Source organism: Perognathus longimembris, chromosome 14 (assembly GCF_023159225.1).
Source record: "Perognathus longimembris pacificus isolate PPM17 chromosome 14, ASM2315922v1, whole genome shotgun sequence".
NCBI classification, from domain to species: domain Eukaryota; kingdom Metazoa; phylum Chordata; class Mammalia; order Rodentia; family Heteromyidae; genus Perognathus; species Perognathus longimembris.
In genome coordinates this window covers 10632856-10654479 of record NC_063174.1, presented here as the reverse complement: position 1 = coordinate 10654479, position 21624 = coordinate 10632856, and the positions used below count along the sequence as shown (strand labels likewise).

General features: G+C 35.7%; 1 protein-coding gene across 2 annotated transcripts; it reads left to right on the top strand.

Moving 5' to 3' along the window:
* The first annotated feature begins 428 nt into the window (after positions 1-428).
* Positions 429-21247, top strand: LOC125363131 (MAP3K12 binding inhibitory protein 1). Of its 2 annotated transcripts, none has more exons than XM_048362146.1 (9): positions 429-608; positions 4256-4375; positions 6070-6294; positions 6392-6488; positions 9374-9439; positions 9669-9821; positions 14011-14108; positions 19161-19199; positions 20427-21247. In XM_048362146.1, exons 1-9 carry the CDS (start codon positions 480-482, stop codon positions 20529-20531), a joined length of 1032 nt encoding a protein of 343 aa, XP_048218103.1. In that variant the 5' UTR covers positions 429-479; the 3' UTR covers positions 20532-21247. The 2 variants fall into 2 exon arrangements, with proteins under 2 accessions (XP_048218103.1, XP_048218102.1); XM_048362145.1 differs by having other exon boundaries at positions 20424-21247.
* The last annotated feature ends 377 nt before the right edge of the window (positions 21248-21624 follow it).

The following is a 21624-nucleotide window of genomic DNA, read 5'->3' as shown; positions in this document are numbered from 1 at the left end:
CATCATGTTAAAGATGAACTATACAACTTGTGGATGGAGAGGGGTGGGAAAAAGCTAGGAGAGAACAAGGGAGAGGTGAAATTGTCCCAAAAGAAATATATCCTATCTAATTTATGTAACTGTAACCCCCTCTGCATATCACCTTTATAGTAACAATAAAAAAATAGTTAAAAATGAAATATGCATCTTTACAAACTTGGCACAATAATGACATTCGTTTGTAAAATGAGACCTAAACCCCAACAACCACCATTGCAAAGACAGGATCCAGCCTCGTGCCAGTTAGCCATTTCCCGCTCTCTCTGCCCAAGGCTATAGCTTGCTTCTGATTGGTACTCGTGCTTGTCAATCACATAGAGAGCGAGGGCTTGACGCGGTGGTTTTGCGTCATCGCACGGCGACAAAAGCAGGAGAGGGCGGGGTTGAGCTTGGGAGCGTCGCTCCGTGGCGGCGGCTGTGGGGGCGGCCGCGAAAGTGTCATGGCTGCTGCCGCGGAGCTTAGTTTTTCAAGCAGCAGTGACAGGAACCTGGGACGAAGCTGCAGCCCTCATGTCTCCCAAGAGGTGCTCTGCGAAATTTTCCGCTCCTTGCACACCCTGGCTGGACAGGTGAATGGAAGGGCGCTCTTACGGGACCCACCGGCCCCTCCTCCCTCCCGCGCTGCTTTGGCCGTGGTTAGGGTGGAGGGGGTGGGGAGGGGTGGAGAGGGAGGCCGGTGAAGCGGGGTAGGAAGCCGGGAGGGGGCCCCGAGGGCCCGGGTTGGAAGGACGGGGAGGCTTCGGGGGTGGACCGCGGCGCGGGTAGCCGAGGCCTGGGGCGGGAGCCGGACCCTCGGCGGCCGCCGGCTAGGGCTGGGTGGCCGTACGGCCTCGGCGCTGGCTGCGGCCGGTGGAGGCCGGTGGACCCGAGTGCGTGTGCAGGGGTCTCAGGGAAACGTGGCTCCGGGAGGGGTGCGCTTGGAGGGCGTGAAGGCGCCAGAGCCGCTCCGAGGACTTTGGAGGCAACTGGTGCTTAGGGTCTCTCCCCCCCCCCCCCCCCACCTCCAGTTTATCCATTATACAAGTTGGTTGGTCATTGCAGCCTGAAATTTTTAGAAAAGCTCCCTCTGAACCTTTTTGAAATGATTTGCTGGTTCCTCCCCCCAGCCCCCCTTTCTGGCTATTAATGTGCATCTATTACCCTTTCAGACTAGGAGAAAAGTAAAAGGAATTAAAGTTGATGAGTTATGCCTGGCGACTGCTAATTTGCATTCGAACTGTCATTTAACCATTAACTCCTAAGGCCGATAAGTCTCTTTTGCAGAAAAAACAAGTTTTTTGAAAAGGACCTAACACTCCTTGATAAAATTATTTCAGCAAATTATCAAAGCAAATTTTAAATGTTTAAAGCTTGTTTGTTTAAAAAATATTTTCTTATATATCATACACGAACCGATTCTTAGTCTGTTCTTGTGAAGGTAATGAACGCAGCCAGGCTTTGGTGCCAATTACTATGAAAATAGTATTTGTCTAATTTGTGAGAATTGTTTTTACAAGGCTTTGGTGCTCTTAAACTCTTAAAACTTCCATATTTTTGTTGTGGTTTACTATAAGTTTCACATACAGTTTTGTGTAATGAAGCAATTATTAACAGAGATATAACTTTTGAACTCAGTTGCTTAGCAATTGGTTTGTTTCTTAGGTCTTGGAGACTTCATAGTTAATAACATTTCAGTTTTAAGACTCAAAACCTTAAAGTAGGGGTAAAAGAAAACTTCATGATAGCATGGATATTGGAGCCTTCAAGTTTATTAATATTGTAACACCAAGAAGGAAAACAGTTCACTCACTATTTAGAGGGCTTTAAAAAATTACATTGAGAAATGATGTGACTATTTCTTTTGAAGTATTTTTATACTAAAATTTTCAACCTCATGTAAAAATTTTAAACAATCTGGTATTCTTAAAGTTCAATTAGAAAAGTGTTTAAATTTTACTTCCATTACCTGTCAAGTGTTTAACTGTTTATAAGTTTTCAATGACACAATGAAGTGACTTTCTGTACAGTGTCCAAAATAAGATTATTGCATCAGCTAAATGCTAGTATTTTGGTAATACTTCTGAGATGTATTGTTTTAAGAATGAAAGCCAAAATATACTCCACCTGGGTGTATTTCCTTTTATAACAGGCTTAAAGGATTTTTAAATAGTATGCTGTGTTATGTTCAAGTTCATCCTAAATATTATATCACTACCTCTCTTCAGTAGAAAACATAAAATTGAACGTTGAAAAGTATTTTGTACTTAAAATTGCAATTGCTAGTTTTAACCGCTTGCCACCGAATGGCCCAGTTTTAGCAAGTTAAAGATTTAATGTTCCTACTCAAAGTGTGCAAGGTGTGTATTTTTAGGCCATGGAGATTCTCAAGTAATTAGTTTATCTGACCAAGCTCCATGGAGTAAAAATGGGTACAATTCATATTACTAACGGGGAATTTTTGAATGCATTATTAGGCATATTGTGATCATTTTTTGTGACATGTAGTTTTCTTAACCCACAAAGTATCCTTAATTGCATTTGAAAGCTTACATAATTATATTGAGTTGACATGAGAATGCGATCCAGACATTAAGATTAATTTTCTGTAAGTTACATTAATGGTCTTGAAAATGAGATGTGTTGCTTTGGTTTGGGGTTTGTCTGCTTTTCCCCAAAAACCATACTCATAAATTTTAAGTAACAAACTGGATTTCTTAGAGGACTGTAAAAATCTGATGATGAGTTAGACACACAAAAGTTGTCCAACAATATTACATAGGCATTAAAGTAATGCCCTCTAAGGCTAATGCATTAATGAAAAATCTCAAATTAAGATAGAAACTTATCTTTACTAATGAAGCCTACACAAAACTCTTTTCTTTATGTCTGTCAAACATGGACTTTAAATGCTTCCAGCAAATTTCTGGAAGTAAATTTCTGTCACATAGTATTTATTCAATATTGTTATTCTGGAGTCTTTGATTTTATACGCAGTTTAGTTTTAGCATTACAATAAGATCTGTATTTGAACTCGTGTAACATATATTTTCTTTCATAGGAAATATGACTAATTTTAAACAAATTATTCCTGAAAAATAAAATGTACTTGTGATTTTAGTATAGAGTATACCCTTATACTACACACACAACAAAATACTTGTCCCTAGAGAAGTTTATAGGGGTTCACTTTTACTCAAATGATTTCTAACATTTTCATTGATTTTGTATTAATTTTATAGTGAAATTGTTAGTAGTTTTCTGGATATGATTTGGTTATAATAAATTACAAACATAGGAAATTTTAATGAGTAAGACCACACCTCTTACTAGTAAATACTGTTTAGCCAAAAGCCTGGATGTTCTATCCAGTTTCTGGCAATGCATTTCACTATTATTTTTCAGCTTCCGACTCTATGACTAGTTTGATTTTTATTTGAAGTAGATAAGCCTGTTGGCATTTATCCCTGGTCTTTATATCTTTAAATAATCTTGCATTTTAAGTTCTTCTAAAAATTGATTGAAGTTGGAAACCATAAAAATGTAAATGAATAATGATGTATTTTAGGCTTCTATTTGTGAATATATTTAACAAAGAAAAGTAAACACATTTAAACTTTTTAAAAACAGTTGTACAGCTTCTGTTTAATTCCTTGAGTTGAAAGTGATAGGATTCTGAATAAGGCAAGCTTATTTTGGACCCCATCCAAAAGTTTCTTTAGATGCTGAAGTATCTGAAAAGTCTTCATCTTTTTATTTTTCCTGAATGGCCTAATCTCTAAAATGGTCCCATTGTACAGACATAAAAATAAGATTCAAATAAGATGTCATTTTTAAAAATGGGAACTCTACCTTTTGAACCTTTTAAGACAATAAGTAAAACATTTTATCATTAAAAATTTTATACTTGGGGGCTGGGGATATAGCCTAGTGGCAAGAGTGCCTGCCTCGGATACACGAGGCCCTAGGTTTGATTCCCCAGCACCACATATACAGAAAACGGCCAGAAGCGGCGCTGTGGCTCAAGTGGCAGAGTGCTAGCCTTGAGCGGGAAGAAGCCAGGGACAGTGCTCAGGCCCTGAGTCCAAGGCCCAGGACTGGCAAAAAAAAAAAAAAAAAAAAAAAAAAAAAATTTATACTTGGAGCAAAATAGGCATTTGTTACTGCAAAACAATCTTATTTTTGTGACAGTCCCAGCTTAATCGTGTAATTGTGATGTTGCTGGTTTGCCCTTTTGAAGCTTAACCTCAGAGATGATGTGGTGAAAATTACAATCGATTGGAACAAGCTCCAGAGCCTCTCAGCATTCCAACCTTCATTGCTCTTTAGTGTGCTTGAGCAACATGTTTTGCATTTACAGGTAAATTTCTTGTTAGAAATGTTAACCTGATATTGAAAATAGAAATTAATTGTGATTAAATTAGCTGAGTATTCATCACTTCTAGCTTAACATTGTATTAGTATTGTTATTAATAAAAGGCTATTTAGACCTAGATTGAATCTAAACCTGTTAATTTCAGTAGTAATCAGGATAGCTAAGGGAATATAACTCAATAGACCAATGTGAGTGAGACTGGATGAATACAGTTTTATTCAATTCTAGACTTGTACTGAAAATTCAATACAGTTCCATCTATGGTGGGTTATAATTAAGCAATAAGACACGGCAGGTGTGTGTCATGCTATGATAATGATTCCATGCCTTGGGTGAGTTTGGAGGCTCATGGAGTGCTTTCAGTGGTTCAAGAAGTGGCATTATCCCAGCATGACACATCCTGGAGTGTCTATTGCAATTAAACAGTTTTTAAAAAGAAAGTAATTTCTGTGACATTAATGTCTCATCTTAGTAAGTAGCCAGTCACTATTTTATCTTAACAGTTTGAAATAATTCATCTTTGGTATTGGAAGTCAGTATTGAATTGTTATTTATGAGTTCTATTACATTTTTCAATATTCCAGTTCAATTACTGAACAGTGTATGACATTGCTTGTTGCAATGGAACATCTGCAGCTACAGTTGATGTAAGTTGCAGGTTATCTTTAATCAAAGCATAAAATGTGAAGTCTCAAAAAAACCTGTTTGGACTGGTGGCTTTATTCTGATGAAGATGTTTCAGGGTTTCAGAAGAGTATTTGCTATGGCTAGCAATTGGAGCAAAATTGTAGGTATAAAAAATTGGAACATTGCTAAGTGTTGGTGTGTTTTGACTAATGAAATAGACATTAATTTTCAATTTTGCATTCAGTGATTTCCAGGGAAAATTTAACTGTGTTTCATATTAAAAGAATAGTTAACCCTGTTTATAAAGGGCAGAGTAAAGAGCTATAGAATTGAAATGAGGCCTGGGAGGAGGGAGAGAGGAATTGAAGTAAAATGAGTAATAAAATTTACATTATACAACAGGGCATTTTTGTTCCTTCTGTATAGTGATAGGCATTTATCTGTTTTCAGCCGTAGATCTTGTTAGCTTTTTTTTCCTGTTTCATTTTCTTTTGTAAAATTTAATCTTAAAACCTAAGAAGATATCCTGCCATGTCAGGAAAGGCCTGCATGTTCACTCAGCATAACACCTATATATTTCATGTCCAGGCTCTCATTCACTTTAGGCAACTGCAGTTTCAAGTGGAGAATCTCCAGTGATACGGCGATAATGCAGGGCTTTGCTGAGTGAGAGCTGTGGCTCTCCTGTTAAGGAGGAAAAATACTAAGCCTTAGTGTTCTAAGAAGGCATTTGAATGACATGTTAATTAAGTGGCATTGGTGCCCGAAGCTAAGGCTTTGATTTGGCACAAAATAAAAGATGACTGACAGTGATTTTTCTCAAAGAATATTTTAAAGTTCCTTAGTTTTTTTTATAAACAGATTTATAGCAAAAGGCAATTATCACAATAGCAGAAATTAGCAAACACTTGTATGTAATTAGACTTACGTGTATCCTTATGTTTTATATTTAATAATTTATATTAAAATTTTTACCTAGAAGTTTATATAAATATATTAGGTATCATTATTTTGATAGTTTGAACCAGCAGATGGAATTGTGTGCTTCTCAGCCTTTTTTAGAAAAACTTCAGCCTCTGATTAAAGAGGAGAAATCAGCTGCTGTTGAAGAGATAGGAAAAACTGAAACTGGGGACAAGGATGAACTAAACAACAGATTTCCCATTGGTGACCAACAAGAGGAAGAAAAGCATACAGATTGTGATTTAGGAGATGTGAAAAAGACACAGATACATTTTGATCCAGAAGTAGTTCAAATAAAGGCTGGAAAAGCAGAAGTAAGACACTATGGTGGAGTGGGGGAAAGGGGAGGGGTCATTACTTTCTAAAAGTCCTACTGTGTTTATATTAGTAAAACATGCTTTTTGCTTGTAGATTGACAGAAGGATATCTGCATTTATTGAAAGAAAACAAGCTGAAATAAATGAAAACAACGTCAGGGAATTTTGTAATGTTATTGATTGTAATCAAGGTAACTACTTAGCAATTAGTTTTCATAACAATTTTTTATATGTGTGTGCTGGTCCTGTGGCTTGAACTCAGGGCCTGGGCAGTGTCCCTGAGTGTTTTTTACTCAAGGTTAGTGTTCTACTACTTGAGCCACAGCTCCACTTTCAGTTTTTTCAGTGCTTAATTGCAGATAAGGGTCTCCCAGACTTTCCTGCCCAGGCTGGCTTTGAACCACAATGTGAGCCTTCTGAGATGCTAGGATTACAGGTGTGCCACCACTGCCCAGCTCTCATGGCATTTTTAAACCAATTTTTACAGTTGCTCTATTCTTTTTTTTTAATTCAGTTAATTTCACAGGTGTTCAGTTACTAAGGTAATTTCCTTCTTTTTAATAATAAGACTATATTACAAAACTGGTTTTCATTTTGGTTATACAAATAAATGTAAGGTTATTCAGTCTCATTATTATAAAGGTACAGAGCAGTATAGATTTCAGGCTTGAAAATAGACTTGTGAAATTATATTACTATGAAGTGAACTTAGTAAAGTTAATAATATTCCTCAAGAGGGAGCAGTTTTCTCACTACTCCTGAGCTATATGAAATGTTTTATGTCTCAATACAGCTAGTCTGTTATGGAGACTCTGGGGATTTATGCTTTTTTTCCTTTCACTCATAGTGTATACATTTGCTGTTGTTGATCAGATTCCCCTTTCCCTGTTCACTTGATGGTATAGTACATTTACAGAGCTGTAGTTATGCTGCAGAATACAAACTATTGCTAATAAGTAGGGTAAGTAGTTTTTAGAAAAGAAAAAGTTATGGGGAAGGATTCATAATTCGGATAAACATTTTTTTTGTTGCTTCTGGTTATCTCTTGGTTAAATATGAATACACAACAGTCAGATAAACCTAGAAATGACTCCTATCACAGAATACACTGATTCTTCTAATGAAATAATACAGACTCAGTTTGAGCCCTAAATTCAATTTTTCTGTTAACCTTTACAGGTGTATCTCTAAATTTGGTTTATTTTCTCTTTAGCTTTTCAGAACAGGTACAACAGTAGCAAAAGCCCAGGTACTACAACCCAACCGCAAGCAGCTCAAGAGAAAGGGTTTGTTGAGAGCAAAGCACATGTGTTACTAATGTTATTCCTCAGTTCTGCCTGCTAACTCTATTATTATAAACCACCAGGGGATAGAAATTGACAAGAATTGAAATGCTCAGCAGGATTCCTTGGCCTATTCAATCCCTCACTGGCTCCAAACAGTGCTAGCAAGATTTGCCATAGAGAGTGACTAGCACTCATAGGTTCACCGTGCTGAATTTCTCACTGATGGGTCAGTTAATCTATATATTTGGAATATAGCCCTGGAATGGATGATAGCTTCTTATTTAACCCTTGGCCCTGTGAAAGGGTAGGAAAAGAATGGAGACGTTTCCACCCCTTAGGTATACTTTGAGATTCTTCAAACAAAAAGAAAATGACTCCATTTAGTCTATACATGTAAAAGATGAGTAGAATTAGAATTTTATTTATCCAGATTAACTTAGCAATAGAGCGATTAAACTTAACTAAAAAAAAAAACATTTTAATGTCAGTGTGCTAGTGTGTTCCTTAGAAGACATCTCAGTTTGACCCTAGTATTAACAATAGATTTTTAAAAATCAAATTATATAAAAGAAAACTTCTGTAAATAAAGAAAAGAATTTTCTTCAGTACCTCTTTTACTATCCATTCCTTTACAAAATAGTTAAAGGATTTTTTTCAGATATTTATTGCCAATGCATGGTATTATTTTTACTTCAAGCATTAGTATGTATTGCTACAAATTGTAATGTATAATGCATATTAACATGACATAATTATGTTAATATGTAAAGATTATCTTGATGTTTTTGTAATCCCTACCCCCCTTGACAATTCAATCTTGATAACTAATTTAAAGAATGGACTTTTCTACTTGGAGAAATTTTAGAACACGTTTTCATAATATCTTTCTTAAAACTGGATTTTTTTTTAAGGGCAGGATAGAGAGAAGCATATGACTTTTTTTGCATGTGTGTGGGTCCTGGGGCTTGAACTTAGGACCTGGGTGCTATTCCTGAGCTATTTTGCTCAAGGCTAGTGCTCTACCACTTGAGCCACAGCTTCACTTCCAGGTTTCTGGTAGCTAATTAGAGATAATAGTCTCATGAACTTTCCTTCCCTGGCTGGCTTTGAATTTTGATCTGCAGATCTCAGTTTCCTGAGCAGCTAAGATTATAGGCATGAGTCATTGGCACCTAGCAGTTGTATATGACATTTTTTATTAGGAATTTTTTAAATGAACATCATAAATATCCTAGAGTGGGAAAATATGATTAAACTTGAGATTCCAGGGACTTCATTATGTATTGTAAAATAAAAATATGTTAACTATGCAGTTAATTTTTATTAGATATTTACTAATGACTATTAATGTCAAAAATCCTGGATTTTAAAAAGTAGTTTGGAAAATATTTTACATTTTTTTTAGTAAACAGATTATGGTGAAAATGAGTTCCGTTTCTAATGATAAGGTAGAGTTAAAATATGGTACTTTATATTATATGAATTATTTTCCCCAAAGACCCAAGAGGTTTTTTAATGATCCTGGCTTTCATTAAAAAGTGTATGAAATTATGCTACTTAATGGATTTCTGTATGTAAATCTGAACATTCAATTTAAAATAATAGGGATTATGGTTGATTATAGATAAAGTTTACTCAGTTCTCTCCTGTATATGATGGTAATTTAATTATTGACTTATTTAAGATTATATTTTCTTATGAGTAATATGAATTACTAGAAGTTTATCAGAATCTCATACACTTGTAATTAAGAATATATTTAAACTAATACTCATCTAAATTCTCCTTAGAAAATAGTTGTGCAAGAACTGATGCCATTTTTACCCCTTACCCTGGATTTAAAAGTCACGTAAAGGGTAAGTAACTACCACATAATTTGTCACTGGCAGAAGTTTATTCTAGAGTAATAGCAAAATAGAAGTTAAAACTTTACCTCCTAAATTTAAAACAAAACAAAGATACTGCTTTTCCTCATCCTTGGGTTTGTGGTTTCTTTATGAAAGGAATATAGAGTACTATTAGAGAGAGTTTCTGTTTTTAGTTTTTAAATGTAAATTGACACCAGCTTAAAGTTTCTTAACTTAGTTTCTAGAGTTGTGAATACATATGGACCACAGACTAGACCTGAAGGAATTCAAGGGTCAGGTCATAAGCCTTCCAGCATGTTTCGGGATTGTGGTAATCAGGCTGTGGAAGAACGACTGCAGAATATTGAGGCTCACTTGAGATTGCAGACAGGTAAGCAGTATGGATGCTAGCCCCAAAATGTACATTTTTAAGGGGTTAAAGAAATCCTTATTCATTTGATCTCCAGATTTGAATATCCATTATGTCTGATTGGTCCAAATATGAAAAAAAAATATTACTTTAAGCAAAGTAATCCAGATCCAAAGAAACGTAGGTTGCATGGTTTCTCTGATTTGTAAGGTTTAGAATGTGCCTATAAATCTTACAAGTAAAACCAATGGATAGTAAAAGACAAAAATTGCACTTGGACCTGGTAAATTAAAAAAACAGGACTCTAAACATTCACACAGTGGAGACCCAAGGAGAATATTCTTAGGAGAGGATCACAAGGGCTTAATAGCTATGTGCATATGATCATATAAAATGATGCTTATAGAAGTGAACTCCAAGAAATGGAAACAAGAAGTTTTTTTTTTAATCTTACTTTTTTTTTTCCTGTTTGTCCCCTTGTATTGCTGTTTTTGATTTCTGTACCTTTTGTCTTCTATGTCAGTTTATCTGATTTGGAGAGAGTACAGGGAGGCACAGAAATGGTGGAACAAAGGATGAACTAATTCAGCAATGTTACTTGTAGATACTATGTTGAAACTGAACAACTTATGGGGAAGAGGAGTTGAAAGGGAAAAATGGAGAAAATAAGGGAGGAAGTGACACTGTTCAAAAAGAAATGTACTGATTACCTGACTTATGTAACTAACCCCTTTGTACCTTTTACAATTAAAAATTTTTTAAATATACTGTTACTCATCTCAAGGAATTCAGTTTTTATTTCTGCTTTTTCTCTTCATTTTTTTTAACCACTTTTCTAAAATTGAGAAAGTGTTAGTCAGTAGGAAACAGATTCTGTATAGGTCCTGTTAGCTTCTGTTTATTTGAGGTCACAACTGAAAGCTGATGTGGTCTTTTCCTGTGATAAATTTCAGAAGTTAGGATCACCTCTGACTTATCAATCTGTACCAGGTACAAAGTGGTGATTTGTGTAGTCCTACTTCTCAAGGATCTCTCAGTAAGGATAAATAAATCAATACATATATGTCATAGGAAAATGAACTAACTTTTGAACATAACTGCCAATCGCTGTGAAGGTGTTATGTATATGTCAGCTTAGTACTTAATAGTACTCTTTGGAAGTGTTGCAGTTGTTAACAATTGTACAGATAAGGAAAATGTAGTTTAGACAACTCAAGGAATATTACCAAGAGTGTAGGTAACAACTGGAGGTCCAGCCCAAATATTAACCTGGTGGTCAAGCCTGAATCGCCTCCATTTAGTTAACATGTCTTGCTGGTTTTGACTTTGAAATGTGTTCTGTATCTGCCCACTTCTGTTATCTCCATGGCTATTATAGGTGAAGACACTAAGATCTGCCTTAGATTGATGGAAGGATATTAACTGCTCCGTTTGCCACTGAGCTTCCTCTTTCAGATCATCCTTTACTTTGTAGCCAAGTTGCTTTTTTAAAAGTTCAAATCTAGTCTTGTTTCTACACAGATTAATGATTTTCTGTGGCCTTTAATGCATACTTAATTTGGTATTTATGCATTTGTTCAACAAATAGTATTAAAGTACTGCACTGCTTGAAATGCTAAGATTACATCTGAACAGAAATTCTGTTTGGGGTAGAAAAGTGGTATAAATAATAAGCTATATGCTGTTCTAGAAAAAAGTAGCTAAAGATAATAGCAACTGCACCAGAAGGGAAGGGAGATTGGGATATGAGGAAGTTCCAATTAAAATTATGATACTCTACACCTATACTTTCAGGTATATCTCTGGTCTTCACATCATCAACTCATCTTGTTGCCCTATGGCCTTGATGCCCCTGCTTCCCTTGCCAAACCCAGACTGGTGTGGATCCCCTTTTTATATGTTTCCTAGTGCCTGCTACTTCTGCTTTCCTTTAATTCCTTTCCATTTCCTTTTCCTTTCCATTTAATTTCCATTTAATTCCTTTCCATTTAATTTCCTTTCAATTATTTCAGCTCAGTTTGTTTAATGTCCATTTTTTTTGTTTGTTTTTTGGCAGTCCTGGGGACTGAACTCAGGGACTGAGCACTGTCCCTGGCTTCTTTTTTCTCAAGGCTAGCACTCTGCCACTTGAACCACAGCACCACTTCTGGCCTTTTTGTATATATGTGGTTCTGAGGAATCGAACCCAGGGCTTCATGTATAAGAGGCCACTAGGCCACTCTTGCCACTAGGCCATATTCCCAGCCCGAGAATGGTAAGTTTTTAAGAGAAATAAGGCGATGGCATTAAGAATCACTCCCTCAGAAGGAAATGGATTCCAGATTCAATTGTGTATAACACAATTGATCATTTAAATAGGTAGTTAACTTTTGGATAAATCTCTTTTGGATACTTACTATGTACCATGCACTATTTAAATATAATGAACACTGAGATGATGTGGTTGTAGGCCCTGGCTTCAAAGACTTTCTGATACAGGATGGAAAGATTAATAATGATGTAGAGTTTTAAAGGTCAGATAAGAAGCATATGGTAGATACTAGCATCCTCCATATGAATAGTCCAAGCAGTGCCTTGTGACTTAGTGACTTTAAACTGTTTCTGAAAGGTTTAGGGAACATTAAGAGCCAAGATAAAAGAAGTTACTCATATTATCTTATTCAGGAACACAAGTTTCTAAGATAATGCATTATTTTTAAAAATCCTAAAGTTTTTATAGTTAATTAAAATTATAAATTTAAATTGATGAAATAATTTATATTCTTTAATGGCACAGTGATTGTCTACTTGTGTATTGATTTAGCCAGTAAATATTGAGTACTTGCTCTGTACCAAGCATTGTAGTCTGTGAACTGATGGTTCTTAGTCTTATGCCCTATGGAACAAAACAGAACTCTTTCTTCTTGAAACAAATTAGAACAGAGAGACAAAGTAAACAAGATGTTGGGTGGTAAAGATACAGAAAAAAATCAGTAGGATGGGTCATGCTGAGTATGGGAAAGTAGTAGTTATTGGTATTTTTAAAGGATGTCAAAGACGGCCTTAGTGATAAAGATAATTTTTTTAGATAAACCCTGAAACTATCCAGAGTAAAAAACACTTGGAATTGTGGAAGTAGATGGAACCACAGTTGTGAAAGCTGTCATGGTGCTTTGTTGAATTATAGAACAAAAGAATTATGTAGCTGGAACTTAGTATTTATAGGGAGAATGCAGGTCCTTGTAGAACATTGCACAGATTTATAGACCATTATAAAGGTTTGATTTCTAACTTGAGTGAAATGGAAAGCCGGAAATGGAAGGGTTTAAACAAATTGAATACACCCCTGATGCAAGACAGAAACAGGGAGACCAATCCAAAGTTTGTGGTAAATCAGGGAGCTAACGGTAGCAGTCAGGATTAGAATGATTGCATTGGTGGTATAATAGTGGAAGGATTCTAGATATAATCTTGAACTTGAAATTTGAATGATCTTAATTTACCATTGTCCTTCTCCAAGAGGTTGTTAATTCAGAATTACTAGAAAGCCCCTTTTTAATATTCTTCTAATTTAAAGAAGGAAAGATAGGCCAGGCACCAGTGGTTCACACCCTGTAATCCTAGCTCCTCAGGAGGCTGACTTCAAAGCCAGATCAGGCAGGAAATTTCATGAGACTCTTACCTCCAATTAACCACCAGAAAACCAGAAGTGACACTGTGGTTCAAAGTGGTAAGGTGCTAGCCTTGAGCAAAAAGAGCTCAAGGACCATGTACCTAGGCCCTGAGTTCAAGCCTTATGGGCCAGCAAAAATAAAACAGGAAAGGTGGCATGTTGGCAGAAATGAGAATTAAATAAATAGCGATAGGACATACTGCAACCATTGAATTAAACTGTCACTTGTCACTATGCAATTTTCTCCTACTAAGTAACATATAGTATATCAGAAATACAAAGTTGCATACAGAAACTATTCAGTATCTTGTAAAATGAATTTAACACAAAACTAGCAATATATAAAGTATAAATGGAATTTAAAAAGAGGAAGTATGAATTTATCTCATGGTATACCATGTGAAACTATTAACTAAATATTCCATTCTTTTTCACCCGAAGTTGCTTAAACATTGCTCATTTGTTTGCTTAAGTACTTTCGCGTGGTATTATAAGAGTAAAATTACAAGAAGAAAGAATTAGTCATTGGTGTTTCAAAAGAATTTTTTATGTATTTAGGTGGTCCAGTGCCAAGAGACATTTATCAGAGAATTAAAAAACTTGAAGATAAAATCCTTGAATTAGAGGGCATCTCTCCTGAATATTTTCAGTCCATTGTGAGTATCAGTGTCTTAAAAGTAAAATACTGTTGTATTTCCAGATATTGCATTGTATAACTCAATGATCTGTATGTGAAATGCTATTTCAATAATTCAAAGATAAAGGGACACATCCTTATATAAGAGGGTAATATATTATTTCTTTAAAGTTCTTATTCTAAGGGCTAGCAATACCCCTTCAGTGTTAGAACACTTGTGCCTAGATGTGCAAGGCCTTGAGTTTGATCCCCAGCCCCCTCCTCCCCCCTACACACAAATCCTAGTTCTGAATATTTTAAAGCTCTAAAAATTTTAGAAATGGAGACTTTTTACTATACCATTTTCCACAATGTTCTAAGCCATTTTCTTGTCATAAGTAGTTGTACAATGAAATTGCCATTTAACAAAGCAGTTTATGAATGCACTGTCTTGATTAATGTCGCCCCTTTCAACATTCTCACCCATCACTCTCCTATCCACTCTCTTGTCTCATTCTCAGTTTTGTAGGATATATATTGGATTCTTGTCTGCATTTTCCCGCTCTTCATTCATCTACCCTTTTCCCCTTGACCCCACCCCAGCTGTTTCAAGTACCTACTTCCTGGTGCTTTATTTTGTTGAACTTTGATTTTTGCTTTCTAGCTAAAGAATTACACTATTTGAGATCTCTCTTCACCATAGCCAAGGTATGGAATCAGCCCACATTCCCTCCCGGTAGATGAATGGATCAAGAAAACGTAGCATATAGACACAAGGGAATTTTACTCGTCCATTAGAAGAATGATAGTATGCATTTGTAAGGAAACGGAAAGACTTGGAAAAAATTGTGTTCAGTGAAGTAAGTCAGGCCCAGAGAAACAAAGGATCCATGTTTTCTTTTATATGTGGAAGCTAGATTTACCTTACTATAATAAATAGGTTGGGTGGTATACAAGTGTGTATAAATTTCATTTTTGATAGAATAGCAGTATTTCCTAAGTAGATTGGGTAGTAGGTAGTAGTGAAGTACAGAAAAGAAGTATTTCTCTAGAGGAAGGTGGGTCATAGGAAAAACGGGCAACAGATCCTGAAAGAGAAATAGAAAGAATTTTAGTGATTCATTGCCAGATATGAAATGGGGTTTATGAAAGTACTAAGGGCTGCTGAGGCATGGCTTAAGTGCTACACCTGTCTAGCAAGCACAGGGCACTGAGGCCCTGGATTCTCAGTATTGGAGGAAAAAGTAGGAAGAGTTGAAGCACAGATTAAATGAGAAGGTAGTTAGCACATGGTAAAAACATCAGTAAATAGCGGCATTGTTTAAGTCCAGAATTCATCTGTAAAGTAGCTGTATAAATGTGGATGAATCAGTTATTTCCTTAGCTTAATTTTAGAAAATGTATTGGTAGTACTATACAAAGGTCTTCTACCTGTAGCCTGTAGGATTATTCTTTGAATATTTCTCTCTATACAACTTCTCTCTTTTTTTTTTTTTTTCTTTTTTTTGGCTAGTCCTGGGCCTTGGACTCAGGGCCTGAGCACCCTCCCTGGCTTCTTCCCGCTCAAGGCTAGCACTCTGCCACCTGAGCCACAGCGCCCCTTCTGGCCATTTTCCATATATGTGGTGCTGGGGAATCGAACTGAGAGCTTCATGTGTAGGAGGCAAGCACTCTTGCCACTAGGCCATATTCCCAGCCCCTCTATACAACTTCTTAATAGTAGTGATTAAGAACTCCTAGGAAGGTAATTTTTCTGGTTCAGATTCACACCCTGTTAATGTTAGTATAATTCTTGTTAATAATAGAATTGATACTGCAAGAGAATATGGTAGTGTCAGATGCCTCCAGAAAGACCTTTCTTCATTTATTCCTCTCTTAAATCTGAAGCCTTAAGTACATAGACTTACTTAACAGAAAAATAAGTCTTCCATATTATAATTTTATGGGTGTTTGTTTTTATTTTTTAATTATTTTTTCTCTGACAGTACCAATATCAAAGTTTGAACTCAGAGTAGTGCACTTGCCTAGCACTTGAACCATGCCTTCACCCTAGTGTATGGGTTTGTGTGTGTGTGTACATGTGTGTACTGTGAATTTATTATATAGAGAATGGAATATTTTGTTAAGGAAATAGAACTGCCAGGTTGTAGAGGACCAGAAATGTAATGCCCAGAAGATTTAAATCAGTTTCACTGGCAAGGAAAGTGGAGATATTTTGAATACATTTCAGTAGAGAATTGCCATGTGAAAACGGTATTTAGAAACATTTAGCTAATAGGAGATAACTAAGGATAAGGAGGCTGTCATACTAGCTTTAGATGTAAAGTAAGAGCCTGAAATAGGGACATTAATCAAAGTAGAAAAGATAAATGCAAGTAGGAAAGAAAAGTTGAGAGATACTGAGCCCGTGGAAAGGGAGGACAACAAAGCTCTGTCTACTTTCTGTCATTGATTATATTGAGAAAAATCTAGAGATGGGATATTTCATAAAAATAAAACATTAACCTGGATTAGTTACATATTCAGAAAAGGAGAGGTGGTGGGAGGCTTATAAGACTATTTTTTATATTTATTATATTTTTAAAAATATTTGACAATTCTAGGGTTTGACTTGGAACCTTTTCCTACATCCAATCATTAGTATCTATCAGCTTTTCTTACCTAATTTTAGGTATTAATCTTTTCTCATTTATGTCCCTATTTCAGCTCTCACTTCATGTATGTCAGTATAAGGTCTCCTTTCAGATGTCTCAAGTTTTTAAGAGTATAGCTTAATATATTTTAAAGATACCTTTATGAATATTTCCAAAGACTGGTTTTTAATTAGGACACTTGAAAACAGCAATCATAATGTATTTTATGAGTATATTTGCAAAGCACTTCATTCTTAACACTTGTAGTTGCATATTTACCTGTTGTTTTTTTTTGTCAGTAATGGAATTTGAACTCCAGTACTGAGTTTTGGATGAATGTGCATAGTATCTTTTCACTAGGACACAGACATGATCAATGTAATTATAAATTACCTGCCAATATAAAATAGTGAGGGAGAAGAGATGATTTTGAATTACCTTATGTAGCTGTTTCCCTAGTGTGCTGTGCTTCAAGTATTTCCTCTCAAATATCAAACCTTTTTTATATTCAGTTGTCCTTATACCCAAAACAAAGTTTAAAACTAGTGTACCAGGCAAGAGTAGAGGTGATAAGGATCAGTGACTTATTTTATTATGTTTTGAGTTGTTGGTCCATTAGGAACCTTACTCTCCTTATTTTGATTTTTCACTCTGGTTTTTTGATAATCTGATTGCTTAATGACATAGAAGCTATTGATATTCTCCTGATTAAACTGTTATGACCTTAGGGAGAAATATATTTTTATCAAATATGTAAAAAAGCCATTCCTTGGATATTTAGGAGACTGAGCAATTGGAAGAATAAACATTTAAGTCCTTACCTATAGGCCATGTGTTAGTTATCTATGTTACTTTGGCAAAGGAAAGAGCATATTTTTATTTCACCTTTAATAATTTTAACAATGATTTCCTATTTTTATAACCACTAATAAGAGGCCCACCTAGATATTTGACACAAAAGAAATAAGTTTTAATTTCTTTTAAATCTCAGTGGTCAGAAATGCTCCTGGGAATTTTTGTACCTACACTGATACTGGGGCTTGAACTCAGGGCTTTCTGCTCTCGTGTTTTTTTTTTTTTTGCACAAGGCTACCACTTGAGGCATAATTCCACTTCCAACTTTCTGCTGGTTAATTTGGGATAAAAAGTCTCATGGACTTCTCTTACCTAGGCTGCTTTCAAAGTAGCATCCTCTGATCTCAGCCTCTTGAGTAGCTTGTATTTTAAGTGTGAGCCACCAGTGCCTGGCTTCATGGGAAAATTTTCATATACTCAGTTTCTTTAAATATATATTTATTAATTTTCCATTTAAAAGCTGTAATGTTGTACAGCAAAGAAGTATAAGAAAGAATTCATTAGATCAACGTTTAAAAGGCTCAGTAGTTGTCAATTTCTGCTGTCTGTTCCCGCTTTTCTATACTGGGGATTGAACCAAGGCCACTTGCATGTTAAGCAAGTGCTGTACCACTGAGCCATGTTCCCACCCCAGGTACAACATATTGAACTAGCCCTAGGTATAATAAACTCAGTACCCTGGAAGGTAAGGCAGGAAAATAAAAGTTTGAGGCTAGCCTGGGCTGCATAGCAAGTTCCAACTCAACGTGGGCTAAATACTCCACCCTAGGCAAAAACAAAACCACCTGGCTCACACAGTGAATTGTGAAAAGAAAGTCCAATGATAACACAGTCTTCAGGGTTTAATTTAGTTAATTGAGTCAGTGTTTAAATCTTACTCCTTCATATTCTACTTGTTGTTCAACGTTTCTTCCCCTGGCAGATGGCAGGATGGCTACAGCACTTTCCCTGTCAGCCACGTCTCAAACTCCTTAGTCTCCTGTAGGCTTGCAGTGAGTAAGGATTACTCATTGGCCAGAAGTAGGTCCATTCCCTTTTCAGTTACTGACAAGACTTTGGAGATGGGATCAGCATTCTCTTGAGTCAGCCACGCAGAGAGGCCGCGCATAAAGAAATGCGTATTCACCTGTGATGCCATGATAGTCAAGGGTGTGTATGTGTATGCTTCCATCTCTTGACCTAGTCTGCCAAATTCCATGTTCTTCTACCTATTGCTGCTTTGCTTGCTCACTATATCCTGGAATGGAAAGGTTTAAAAAAATATTAAAAACTCCCATAAATACTTCTTTCCACAGTCACTCAGGCAAATTAGGAGGTGGTAATTAATGTAATGAATGGGAAAGTATGTATATGCCAGAGACAAACATGTTGCTGCGATGTTCCTAGTATTATGTATTTAAAAAATACCGTTCGTTGGCAGGAAACTTTCAGAGTATAAGAAAAATAGGTTGGTAGAAAATAATGCTTGGTAAGTTTGTCGCTGTATTTCTGTCATAATTCTTAAAGGCTGCCCATGCTTTCTACAGTATTCTATAAAGGACTTGATGCTTAGATGTGTTTAAAACAACAGTCACTTTTTTTTTCTTTTTTTGCTTTTAAACTAGAACTTCTCTGGCAAAAGAAGAAAAGTTCAACCACCTCAAGTAAGTTGAGTTGCTACATCTTCATTTTAACTTCTGTAATGGATTGATGGGTTTTATGCATTGTTACCAATGAGTGAGTACTTTAGTCACTCTTAGGTCATGTATGATTTAGGGCTAAAGAAAATGGAAGTTAAATTAACCTCAAGGGTAATAGAATGACTCTGATGGGTTAACTAAATACAAATATCTCTATTCTGTTTTTAATATAGATGAATATACCAACAGCAAAATGCTTAGAAATAATGCTTGAGTAACTTCAGTCTCAAGGAGTCTAGGAGTCTCCTCTTCACAAAGGCGAAGACTTAATTTGCAGCACATAAATAAAAAAGAATGTGGGCTCTGGTGGTTTATACCCATAATCTTAACTACTCAGGAGGCTGAGATTTGAGGATCCTGGTTCAAAGCTAGCTGGAGGAGGAAAGTCCATGAGACTTTTATCTCTTAGTAGCCACCAAAAGTGCCAGAAGTGGAGTTACGGCTCAAGTAGTAGAGCACTAGCCTTGAGCACAAAAGCTCAAGAACAGTAACTAGGCCCTGGGTTCAAGCCCCAGGACCTGCGCATGCAAGCACACACACGTGCACGCGCGCGCACACACACAATTAAAAAAGATGTTTGTTAGAGGATGACTTAGTCTGCCTTTGTTCAAAGTACTTCATTAATTCAATCTTAGTAAGATTTTTCTAGACCTAATGATGGTAATATAAATTTAAAGTTGGGGAAAAATTTTGAAATTTTTTGTTTTATTCTTTAAGACTAGCATGTTATTAATTGTAAATTTTTAAGTAAATTTCATGAAAACAGTCTTTTTTGTTTCCTCTCCAGTATTAGTAGTTGATTTCAGTTGATCCTTCAGAAGAGAATTGTAAAGTATTTTAAGCACACTAATCCTAAAATGTTATTTAAGTATTAGTTTAAAAAATACTCAAGTTTTGGTTAAGAGCTTTCACTTATTTCAAAGTACCAAAGGCTCAAGAGCGCTTTGTCACTAGGTAAGAGAAACAAAGTAAAAAAAATATTTTTAAGCCTTGTTAATTTTTATGCCTTTCAATACATCCTCAGGTCACTATAGATAGTTGTTCAGCTTTACAATTATTCTCATGAAGAAGAAAATAACATCTCTCATAGTATTGAATATTTTAAATATTTATAGTTCATTTAGCACTTTATCTGCATCAAGATACTTCAGTGTCTTACTCAGCAATTTGTGTTCTTATTGTTTATAGCAGAACTATTCTCTGGCTGAACTTGATGAGAAAATTAGTGCCCTCAGACAAGCCCTACTCAGAAAATCAAGAGAAGCAGGGTCTATGGCGGCTCACCACCTTCCGTGAAGAACTCCTTCTCACACTTGTCATTTTCCTTTTTAATATACACATGTGGAAGTTACACTGTAATCAATTAAATGGATATGTACTTATTAGTGTAAACTTTCTGTGAAGTCAAGGTTTGTTTTTATGTGGGTCTACCTTGCAGCAAATAATTTCAAGTATTCCAATAAGATTTGAAGTAATGGATGCAATGAAAATAGCACTATTGGAATTTATTCCCTTCTGTTTTAAAGGAGGACTTTGGAAATTGAAAGACCTAATTTAAAAGAAGTGGGTTTTTGTGTTGTTGTTTTTGGTGGACCACAAAAAAGAAGATTATTTTGATAATGATATTTAAAGACCTTTATATTTGTAACATTGGGTAACCAGTTTATCAGTTTAAATTAGTATTTTGCACTTGAGCACTCAACAAAATGTATTGATGAATTTTAAATGCAATATATAAACTTTATTTTTATTTTTTAGACATCAGTTTAAATGTAAATAAATAATAGATCCGACTTTATACCTTTATTGCCTGTGTGACCTTGAGCAACTTTGTGTCCTAATTCTCTAGTCTATAAAAGGGATGATAATAGGACTTTATTGATGGTTATGAAGACTAGGTGAGATCATGTATGTACAGATTAAAAAGTATCCCAAAGAAATGCTGAGTGAATGTTAGCAATTATTATTATATTAAACCTGATTTGATCCAACTTGTGGGTGGGGACAAGAGGGAAAAACTGGAAAAGAGTAAAGGAGGGAGTGACATTATCCAAAAAGAAATCAACTCCTTTACCTGACTTATGAAACAATAACTCCTCTATTTATCACCTTTAAATAACAGTTGAAAAAAATTTTTAAAGATTTGTCTTTGGACAGAGGGGAACACATTACAAAGAAATCATATTGCTGTGGTGGAAATTAAACACTTAAAAAAATGTAGGTACAGTTATGTTCAAAGTCTTTCATGGGACAACTGTTTAAGAATTGTTAGGTGTAAGAATCAGAAATCGGGGGCTGAGACTGTGGCTCAGTGGTAGAGTGCTTGCCTTAGCATGCACAAAGCCCCAAGTTTGATTCCTCAGCACCCCATAAGCAGAAAAAGCTGGAA